At 41.3% G+C, this 11,315-nt stretch overlaps 1 protein-coding gene across 3 annotated transcripts; it reads left to right on the top strand.

The window, feature by feature from the left end:
• The first annotated feature begins 887 nt into the window (after positions 1–887).
• On the top strand, positions 888–9,866 carry LOC122838038 (GTP-binding protein REM 2-like). 3 transcript variants are annotated; one of them, XM_044128343.1, is made up of 6 exons: positions 888–1,515; positions 1,787–1,847; positions 3,326–3,635; positions 3,717–3,790; positions 6,374–6,551; positions 8,998–9,866. In XM_044128343.1, exons 2-6 carry the CDS (start codon positions 1,794–1,796, stop codon positions 9,288–9,290), a joined length of 909 nt encoding a protein of 302 aa, XP_043984278.1. In that variant the 5' UTR covers positions 888–1,515; positions 1,787–1,793; the 3' UTR covers positions 9,291–9,866. The 3 variants fall into 3 exon arrangements, with proteins under 3 accessions (XP_043984278.1, XP_043984276.1, XP_043984277.1); XM_044128341.1 differs by having other exon boundaries at positions 890–1,515; positions 1,641–1,847; positions 8,998–9,865; XM_044128342.1 differs by lacking the exon at positions 888–1,515 and adding an exon at positions 1,575–1,661.
• The last annotated feature ends 1,449 nt before the right edge of the window (positions 9,867–11,315 follow it).

Raw genomic sequence — 11,315 nt, 5'->3', positions numbered from 1 at the left:
GGAGGGCGTGGGGGGGGGGATAGCACGACTGCTAATGGTCAGACATACTCTGACACAAAATGCATCCAAAACACACGCATCTTGAATAATCTATCTCAGGCAGATGTGTGACGAATATATCTAAAGGTGTTCAAAAGCAGGAGGCAGAGTATTGTAGTGGAGCCGGCCCAAGGCAGAAGTGCAATAAGTGGCCACTGAAGGCCCCCTGCTGGCCTGGAGGCGCCAAGGGCAATCGAGGTTTCAGAGGACAAGACGAAAAATGTTCTAGTTGTGGAGACATGGTTCAAACGTCAGCGTAGTGCTTCATGAAACACTAAGCCATAAACTACTAAGTTTTTAAGATAAGTAAGTGGCCGTCCTTCAGTGGCGTGCCCAGACATTTTGGAGGAAAAATGATAAAGTATGTTAAAACAAAGGGTACCTTGTGTGCCAGTTCGAAACATGGGCTGCCTTAGAAGTGTGAGATTTATTACAGGCCACACACTACACTGTAAATTAAAAAAATATATATTAAAAAGTCAGAAATGCCCTATTTGTCAATAGAAAAACAAGCAGATGCTGTAGCACCACCTAGTGCTGTGGTGTCCAAATTATCCAGGGGCAATTTGTGGGTCTTGAACTGATTTTTTTTTTATTCTCCTAAATGCAGTTCAAGAATAGTACAAATTTGTTTATGAAACTTTTTACTTCTAATCAGTAAAATTATTACCATTGCTGATGGCCCAGGTCAGATTAACTTCAGCCTAGCAAAAAAAAAACAAAAAAAACAAAAAAACTATTCATATAAAATAAAAAAATCAAAGAGTTATAGGCTACTGCTATTTTTAAAAGAAAACCCCTCTGAACATTCCTTTAAGGAATTCCTTCATTAGTGAACGTAGACGACAACAACATCAAACATGGTCAAAGTAAAAGATGAAATGGGCCATGACTGTGGTGGTGGTAGTTGTGGCCATCATATCAGATCCTCCCTCCGGTCCTGTTTAATCCCACATCGGCTCTGAGAGCCAGACAGACTGTCATAACTCTGTTTTCCTAAAGAAACAACCCAATAAATTGCTTAATTTTACATATCTCCCAAGGATATGCTCACTCTGTGACCAATTAGTAGGGAAAACGCTTGTCTTGTACTGCTCTCTAGAGGCCGTGTTCGGCATCGCCCCCATCTCCGGTACCAGAGGTTAATGAGAGCTTCGTGACACTGACCATCCCTCCACAGTCCTGCTTCTTCTCAAGCTACACCCCAGCTCTGTTTCCTCTCCTTTTAATGAATTAACTACATGCATCTGCAGCAGATACCTGCAGAAAAGCTCTTTTCTTCCTGTCTTCTGTTTTTGTTGGCCAGATTCATCTTTCCTCCTCAGCAGGAAATCTGGATCCGGAAAGCATTTAGGAGGTGTGAGTCACGCAGCAGTCAGTCTGAAGTGATGAATTACCGTGCTGCCTGTGGAGCTGGACCCGGGCCCTATAACCTGAGAAAGCAGTGAGAGAGCAGGGAGACAAGAGAAAAGAAAGGTAGGGGGAGAGCGAGAGAGAGAGAGAGAGAGAGAGAGAGGAAGGGAGGGAGGACGCAAAGGAGGAGAGAGAGAGAACGAGAGAGAGAAAAAGATTGAGAGAGAAAATCCGTGCTTACTTTGTAGTTGCCGACAGACACCTGAGAGGTGAGAAACCAGACCGGGCCGGTGGAGCTGGGGCTCATTAAATGACTCGGCTGGGGGTTCAGAGGGTCGTTCCTGGCGTTGCTCTGTGTCTTCCGGACTCCTCTCTCCCGATCGCTTTATTTCAGCTTGCAGATGCCGACAGATGTGCCCGAAGACAGGCTCAGCATCGAGGAGAATGCCGCCAAGGTAAGCAGGGCATGAGGGCACCGAGAGCCCCCCCACCCCCACCCCCCCCATAATGATTAAAACACTTTATCTATCAGCGCTGTTGTTGTGACTGTCACGGAGACTAGGTGCGTTTTCTGTGTGTTAAATGTGGGTGGAGAGTGGGTGTCCCTGAGTTTTTATATTTTTTTCAATATTGTCTACTAAAATTAAAGTGCTTTCTCTGGTTATATTACTTATACAAAATAATATATATATGTAATATTTAAATTGAAAAACTGTTTTCAGCTGAAAACATCTGAAGGAGTTAGCGCCAATTAGCAGAGCGCTAGCAACTGGCAAGCGATTCCTGTATTAGTGTTCATATATTTCCACACAATTTCGCAAGTTATGGAAAAAGAAATACAGTAATAAAATAATTTTCACTCCACACTGCTTGCCCCCGTAATGTACAGAGGCTTGTTGTTATCTTAACAAGTATGTAAGAGCAAAGTTATCAAAGATTTTTCATCTAATGGCAGAGGGGTTAGCAACTGGCTGGCTAGTAGTAAAGGAGTTTATATATTTAAACAATTTTGCAATTTTAGAAAAGCAAATTGCAAAATATATTTTGTTCATAACCTTTACCTGTGCAGTACATGTTTGTTGCATCTTTGAAACTGATCACAAACAGGAACAATGATGGAGATGAATATTGGTTGTTAATATCGGATCATTTTAATTAGATCAATGCCAATACAGATTGGAAAAATTACTAACATCAGCCGATACCGATGTCGATGCAGAAATATTGGTCATCCCTACTTACAATGTTTATTGGTTTGGGTCCAGTGTTTAGTTGAAAAACTAATCCTCTCAAACAATGAGATGCCGTCCCACAGCAGTGTGTGACCAAGCCGGTGACCAGTATTAGGGGGAGGTACCAGACTGTACTGATTATGCATGGTCCATTCACACACTTCAGAGGATGGTGATTGTTGAATTAACAAATTGTTAATTTATCTTCAAGCTTTAATCATCCGATCCAATAAATGCCATCAAACAAGAGTCAATAGCAAAAAACATTTTTGCCTTTGGCACAGAGAATTCCACATGTCTTTTATGGGTACAACTCTGCTGCTCCAACCACGCTTCCCTAACAAACATGGGATTGTGCAAATGGAAATGAGAAACACTTTAAATTGTTTAATATTTATTGCCAATTGGCATAGTCTGTCAATTTTCTTAGCTTTCTTTCTTGGTGTATTTTTATTGTTGCTGTTTTGGAACTGGAGGACTCTTGCTCCAGTGAGGAAGGAGAAAAGAGACAAAATTCACACGTTTTCAATGTGTGAAAAGTGTACTCATGTCTTAAAAGTTGTTGGAGTTTTTTTGGTTGTTTTTTTTTTTTTTTTTACTTCTTGGTTGTTGTGGTTTCAACATGTCTCTAGATAGACTATGAGAGGTAGAAAGTTTTGGAACTTTTTGAAAGTGTGTTACTGTGTGTTTTGTCGGTTCAGTGTGACAGCATGACTCTTCCCAGCACCCCCACGGTCCGCAGAGGAAGCACCCCTCTGCCGATAAAGCACCAGCTCAGACGAGAAGAAGCTGTCCACGATGACGTGGACTGGGCCTCGGGAGCGGCCGGGCCTTCCCCCTCGCCGCTCGGCTTCAGCCCGGGCCTGGACGACACTCCCATCGTCTCCGTGGAGGGCAGGCGCGACGGGCCGCTGCGGATCGCCCTGCTGGGTCAGAACGGAGTCGGGAAGTCCTCCCTGGCTCTCGCCTTTGCCAGCGACATCGACCGGGCTGCGTCGGTGGATTCTGATGGTACGCGAGATTGACGCAGACGGTGAGTAAAGGGTAGCGTGTGTCGTCTGAGAGCTAACCGACGCTGTCCTCCCTCCTTAGGGGAGGGTTACGTGCGCACAGTCAGTGTGGATGACGAGGAGAGCACCATCGTTATCTATGACAACTGGAGACAGGTGAGTCAAGCAACTCTTCAGGGTCCACTCTGCTCCCAGCTTCCTCATTAGGCCGGCCGAGACCCCTCTGCAGCTGCAACCTATCTGAAAAAACACAAAATCTTACCAAGTAATTAGCGTCTAGTTTGTACACCAAATTTTTTATTTCTCGTTTTGAAATAAGATGAGCCTACAAGTAATTTTTGAGCAAGATGTAAGAGATTGTTTTAAATCAATAATCCCTGAAAACTACTAGTTCCATAGGTGGATTATTTCACTTATAACAAGACATTTTTCATAAATTATAAGTGAAATAATCTGCTAATGGACCTTGTACTTTTCAATCATTATTAAGAAATTATTGACTTATCTTGCTGAAAGGTCACTTGCAAGTTAGTTTTATCTTATTCCAAGTGCTCTGAGATATTTGCACTAGAAGCAAGACCAAAATTACCTCTGTGAAGATTTTGTGTTTTTGCAGTGTAGAGAAGAATGAAAATAGACTCCAAATAAACGACAAGTAAAATGTTTATTAGAGCTCACCCCAGGATGCAAGCTGCTTTAGACAGGCTGCCAGTACAAACATTTAAAACATCTAAAAGAACAGAAAGCAAAGAAAAAAGGTGTACTACTGCTGTATGTATAAGCAAGTGAAGTAAAATCCGTTCCCATTCTGTACCTGGTGATCATTGTGGTTTTTTTTTCTTTTTTACTGTTTTGTTCTCGTCAGCACTGTGGCAAAAATAATTGCCCAGGCTGGAAAGACGTCGTGACAAAAAAAAAAAAAGACAAAAAAAAGGAGAGGACAGTAAATCTGCAGCATGTGCATCTGTTCCAGCGAGGAGCGCTCGCTCTCGACTTGTTTGCATATCTCTTCCTCTTTTCCCTGGAGTGCGTTTCAGAGGCGTCTGTGTGAATGTTGGCTTGAGCCGCCCACAGCCTGGGAGTGCCAGCTGACTGCGTTAGCGTTTCTGATTTAGACGGATGTGTGAAAAATACTGAAGACTCACAATTTTGTAGCTGCAGTCCGTCTTTTTTTTTTTTTTTTTTGGGTGGCAATTCTTAAATTTGGAGTGGAGACATTGTCTGTGCTTGTCATCATCAGTCAGTGTTAGCAGTGGCGGTTCAAGCCTGTATGGGGCCCTGAACAGGATTTAACCTGGGCCCCTCTGATCAACACATCCAACGAATATCTGCTTTATATCTGCACAGTCAACCAATTATGTATTATAGGTTAAATACAATAATTGATATAATAGTCTTTAGTCTACAGTGCATGGCTGAGTGATAGCAGTTAATGCTAAATTTGGCATACACTTCAGATCTTCTGATTTTCCCAAACTAAAATTGTTTTTAATTTTGTGGGTTTTTTATTTTTATGGAATCTGGACTGAACTTGTGCATCTCTAGTTGATGATCAAAATTATTTAAATAGGTAAAAGCTCAACTTCAGCAACAACTATTTATCAACCACACATTTGAAATCATGACCTCTGTAGTCTTTGTGAAAAAGAGCAGGTGGATGTTCTGGGTTGGGCAGCGTTGTTAGGATTCAAATTACAAATTATTAAAACCTGGAATAAATTATTCCACACAGATTGCAGATTTGACATTTTGTAATCTGTGAAGCGTTCACACAATTTAGTACTTAAGTTAAGTTATTGCAAAAACTCTGCCTTGGAAAAAAAGCTAATTTTGTCAAGTGTTTTCTTTAAAAAAAAAAAAAAAAAAACTTCATTACCCGTAATCTATTTCTTGTAAAAATAAATTAATAAAACCGGTGCATTTGTAAACCTTACCTATATAACAGCTTTATTAGTAATTTTGACCTCCATGTTGTAGTTTTTTTAACCTCAAGCAGCTGCTTGGTTTGCCTGTGCCTTGTGTTTTGCTCCAGTCCTTATCTACAGAGATAATTTTTACAGAGAAAGAAGGAAGAACTAGCAAAGGCAGCATTGACTAAAGTAGTTTTCTCATTTAATTTCGGTGTCATTCAGAAGTTTACATACACTCATCTATTACGTGAATGTTTTACTAATTTTCAACCTCTAACGATATACATGGAGCAGTTTGACAAAGAGTTATTTTTAGGCTGGATTCCTGGGTAGGTTGCATTTAAATCGGTTTTCTGAACTATTAGGCAACAATGAAAATAAGTAGGTTGGGAGACATCGATTAGAAAGGTAAACAATACTGTTTAACTGTCAAGCATGGTGGTGGTGACATTATGCCGAGGGTCTGTTTCAGTGACAGTGTTAATGGTGTGTTGCTCAAAGTTGATAGAATGATGGAGGAGGAGCGCCTCCAAATTTTTTAGCTTCACCTCAAATCATCAGCTCATCCAAGACGACTGATCACATAAGCACGACGGATAACCAGAGCAAGGATTTTTCTAAAACCTTTAGAACGTTTTGTTTGTTCACTAAGGTTTGAAATATAATGTTTCCCTTTGACGTCCTCGTTCCATAAAGCAGCATCTCCTGGGGATTCCTTGTAACAGCTGTGTGTTTTTGTTCCACATCGTGATGAAGTGCAAAGTGTTTCGGCGTGTAAATGACTGAGTCTCCACCTATTTTTCTTTTGTCTGTTTTAACCTTCCCACAGGACCTGTCGGCTCTCCAGTGTGAAGTGTGTGTCCTGGTGTTCTCCGTGACCGACAGGCGCAGTTTCCATCGCACGGCCCAGCTCCGTCTCCTCCTGAGAGAGACGCAGCCTCAGACTCCCATAATCCTCGTCGGTAACAAGAGCGACCTGGTTCGCTCGCGCGAGGTCACGGCTCAAGGTGCGTTTCCGTTCTCCGCCCGCCTCTCCCGTGGCTTCGCTTGCGCCTCTTGCTCTCACCCCAGGTGGCGGGATTTCCTGCTATTGTAATGGCAGTAAACAGCAGCGTGGATGTAAACGGGGTGTCTCACGGCGCTGTGGGAGTGTAGAGGGTGCCACAATTACAGTCAGAGCTGAAGAGCGTTCATAGTGAGTGTGCGCTGCCTCTTCACATTCATAACACTTTCACAGCATTCAGGCTGTGTGACAGAGTGTGTTATTAGCTCCATTACACGAAGGTTAAACCTCACATCCATTTCGATAAACAGCGGTGGCACTAAAGTCAACAACATCCTAATGGCGTTAGTGCAGTGCATGGATTTTTTTTTTTATCAATCAGGAAATACACTTACATAAATCAAGGATTCCCAGCAAACAGCGCAGAACCGCTTAGCAAACCCAGAGACAATTCTACAAAATATGTAAAGAGACATCGACTATTATAATGTTTTTTCCCTCACTTTTATTCACAGATTATTGCATCTGTTTAATGGACGGTTCCTTTGAGTCTTTTTGCTGCCCATTTTGCGCTTGCTATGCTATCTTGAGGAGCAAAGATAAAATAAAAAAAATTTTAAAAAAAACATGAACGTGGCAAATAACATTTCAGATAATTATTTTTGCTTAATTGTTATAACATTGATTGAAAAACTATGATGGAGTATTACGGCCGCGCTAAAAGTAAAAAGAAATAAATAAAGTCATAGGATTACAAGAATAGAGTCGTAAATATCAGAATAAAGTCGTTGGAGTTTAAACACGTTATAATACCAGAGAAAGTTGTAGTATTATGAGCATAAAGTCGTAATGTAGCTCTATGAGTCACATGTCCTGATAACCAAAACTGAAATATGGGCTATTTTCTCTAGACATTATTACACAGCTTCCAGATTTACACACAAACATTTTACATCACCCACAGTGCACCCTGCCATGGGAAACGACTGCACTGTTCATTATGTAAAGCTTCTTAATGTAATGAGTGTCTGGGGTCTTTGAGGCAGCTTGTATTGATTACTGTTCGTGCTGCTATAATGGCGCCAAAATATCTGCTAACAGCAGAAAAATCAGCGCAGCAACATTGTTTCCGTTTGTAGAGAAAATGTGCTACTTCTAGTACCATACAAAACGACTCCAAAATGCACTGAAGACGCAAACCTTGGGAGTACTGACCCTCTGTCCACCCACTCTTCCTCTGTTTGATCCACAGCTGCACACATTCATATTCCTGTTTTCAAGTTTTCATGCACTGGTTGTGTACTGTGAAGTTTCTACATGATTGCTTTTGTTTAATTTAGCTTTTTGACAAAAGAAATGTTTAATGTCAACACGAAAACTGATTTCAACAAAAATAATGACAAATAATTAAAAATATTTAATGTAAAATAATGGATTGCATAATAATTCACTGCCTTTAAGTCAATATGTGTAATAGGAACTGTGTCTGCATTAATGTGGCCCAGACCTAAATCTACTGTTCAAGATAATACTTGAACAGTATCTTCACAGATGCTCTCCATTCTAACTGGCTGAGCTAAAGCTATTTTTCTGAAGCGAATAGAAATAAATTTCAGTCAGAGTGCAAACCTAGTAAAGATAGTAAAGAAACAACTTACAGAGTTGTGAAAGCTGGCTCTGTGAAGCAAAAGCTTCACCTTTATATTTTTGCATCATTGTCATTCCTCTACTTAGTGTTGGTCCACCACATAAAATCTTAATAAAACACCATAAAGCAAAATGTATATATGGAAAAGGCTTATTAATACTTTTGCAAAACACTGAAAACGTTCTTAAAAAATACTTTTCACCCAGAATCTAACTCTAAGTGTCATCATCAGAGCCGGACCAAGGGATATGCAAGTTAAGCAGCTGCTGAGGGCCTCCACACCATCAGGGGGCTCCCAAGAGCATCATTTGATTTCTTTTTGTGATGATAGATTCCACCTTGTGCACATTTTGCACACCTATTCCAAATGTTTAAGACAGAAGAAATTCAATTTGCTAACTTTGTTTACTGCATATTCGGTGTTTGTCTGCAGATGTTACTTTCAAATTAATATGCCATTACTTAAATGCCACTCTGCATTTCAAAATGCAAATTAATCAGAGCATCTTTGCTTGTTTGTTATTCCCAAATCAACAGCCATAATAACACCTCTAGGAGGTAAGCTAATTACAAATGACGCTAATCGTTGTAGGTATTTTACATGTGTAGTGTAGCCTAGAAATGATAAAGTATCTGGGCTTCGATGTGTTGGTATTGGTGGCCCCAAATTAAAATCTGCTAAGGGCCCAAAATAGGCCCTGGTTATCACATTAAAACTCTTAAGTAGATGACGCTAAAGATTCTTTGCTCTGACGACCCGCAACATGATTTTTATTGACTTCCTCCCTGTCGTCTCCATCAGAGGCCATGTCCAGCGCTGCCCTCTACAACTGCTTGTATCTGGAGATCTCCGCCTCCCTGGACCACCGCACGCCAGAGCTCCTGGAGTCCGCCGTGCGGCTAGCCAGAGGTCAGCCGCCGTGGCCCCCGGGATCCAGCGCGGAGGACATGTGCGGAGGAGGTCAGCGAGAGAGCATCACCTCGCGTGCCAAACGCTTCCTCACCAGCCTGATGCCGCGGTACCCGCGCGAGAGGGAAGTGGGCAAGTTCCTGAGACAGAAGTCCCGCTCGTGCCACGACTTGGGGGCGCTGTGACCGCACGCGGCGAGGAGTTTTAATAGCTTAGCAGAAACAACTCGAAGTGATGTAGTAAAGCAGCAGAACGGAGGAGGGAGGGAGTGACACGGCACTTAGTGGACAAAGATGTAGGATGTGATTGACAGATGGAGGTGGGATGGAGGGCGTGTGCAAATTTACCGGAGAAACGACAGGAAGGTATCGCGGTATGGTGTGAAGGATCATCTGGCGCACAGGAGAAGACGGGAAGAAAAGCTAGCTATCATGTCAAATGACGAATTTTTGTACACAAGTTTAAAGAAAAACAAGGAAAAAAAAATGCTGGTGTAAATAAGCTGTAGATGTGATACCCAACTGCCACAGCTTTAAAAGCTAAATAAATTGCTTTTCTTGAATCTGCAGACGGCTGTTTCCCGTTGGCCTCGAGTTTTTATTTATTTATTTATTTGTTATCACCTTGAGCGGATGGGAAGTAATCAAAGTAGAGGAAAGAAACACACAACATAAAGGTATCTCTGCAGATATGCATAACCTTTTACCGGGTACGACCTCATGCTGCGCTCATTTCTTTTAAGCTGTAATTGCATCCGTGATGAAAGCGGACGAGCCACGGAGGGCAGTGAGGACAGACAGGAAATAAAGAGATCCACAGAGTAACAGCAAGGCAGGAGATGCAAAAGAAAAGCAGATTATTGTATATAGACCGACTGTTGCCACGTTACTGTTGTCTAGGAAACCTGGAGTTACAGAGACTTGGACATTATGTCCACTCTAGCTCTTTGGATTTGTCTCAGCTCTTCGTTTAGGGAACAAGGAGGTTGGTTGTTGATGATTGCATTGTATTTTCAGAGTTTAAATACTTAAAATAGTATTTAAACTAGGTCCTTACGCATTCTTCATGGACTCATCTGTACACGCTGCCCACAGTACTTCTGTCCTCCCACGGCCGCCCACACATGCAAAGATCCTGGATTATTATACTTTTCTCTTTTTTTATCAAGAAGAAAAGCTGAGATATCATAGAAGAAGAAGAAAGGATCAGAAAATGGTGGCATAGTAGTCATGAGTCATTCTCTTGGCTCCAAACTACTGGAATGAAATGAAAGGTTAAGATTTTGCACAGGGAAGGATGAGCCTCAGGCGCCCTCTGGCGGTTCATCTGGAGTCCTGCAGCACAGGAGATGGAGATCTGACAAAGTGTTTTGCTGTTTTTTTTTTTGTTTGTATTTTTGCAGCAGCGATACTCAGAGCAAACCAGGTGTCATGCAGATGGTGTTGTGGGAGTTTTAACACGAGCAGTGAGGAGGAAAAATATTTGTCAACCGTGTGTTTTTGTTAAAGCAATTTATAGAAAGCACAACAACAAATTAACAGCAGATATGAGAAACTGGGAGGTCAACTATCAAAAATGGGCATTTATCTGAATGAAGAGTGTACAAAATTAGTCTTAAGATTTATTTTTATTAGTAAATATATAGTAATTTAATCTTATAGCATTTGGGCAGGATAAACTCTAAAATAATATCCCACGCTTTGGACATCTTATGGGTGTAGCTTATATTTCCACAATTAGAAATTGTATAAATACAAAGATGGAGGGAACCTGGGCTGGACTTCAGAAAGGGCTTTTAGCCCATGGCTGCAAACTTTGGGGATGGCCAAGGATTTAGAGTATTTTGGTAATGAATGCATCTTTTACATTGTACTTTATATAAAGCTTATAGGCACATATGACTTGTGTTTTACAACACTGAAATATTTGAAAGTTCTGAATCTATAATGCATCTTTTTGGAACAGATTTATACCTGCACACCATCCACTACATTCACGCTGCAGCCTGAAGTGACTGAAATCTGATTTTTTTTTTTTTTTGCCCTTATGCGACCAGTATCAGATTTTTTTCACAACAGTCTGAACAACACAGCTCAGATTTTTCTGATGTGACCAGGCTACTTTAATATACATGAAAACCACGTGGAATTTATAAAATGAGCATCAGACAGAAATTACAGACGGCAGCAAAAAGAATTGAAGACCCAAGG

Source organism: Gambusia affinis, linkage group LG10 (genome assembly GCF_019740435.1).
Source record: "Gambusia affinis linkage group LG10, SWU_Gaff_1.0, whole genome shotgun sequence".
Taxonomy (NCBI): Eukaryota; Metazoa; Chordata; class Actinopteri; order Cyprinodontiformes; family Poeciliidae; genus Gambusia; species Gambusia affinis.
Note: the sequence above shows the minus strand (reverse complement) of the source record. Positions and strands in the feature narration are given on the sequence as shown.

Bases quoted from the DNA above. Each gene is read 5' to 3' on its own strand.
- LOC122838038 (XM_044128343.1), top strand. From the start codon at position 1,794: ATGCCGACAGATGTGCCCGAAGACAGGCTCAGCATCGAGGAGAATGCC. The intron at 1,848-3,325 runs GTAAGCAGGGCA...TTGTCGGTTCAG, and splicing joins TCGAGGAGAATGCCGCCAAG to TGTGACAGCATGACTCTTCC. The intron at 3,791-6,373 runs GTGAGTCAAGCA...ACCTTCCCACAG, and splicing joins TCTATGACAACTGGAGACAG to GACCTGTCGGCTCTCCAGTG.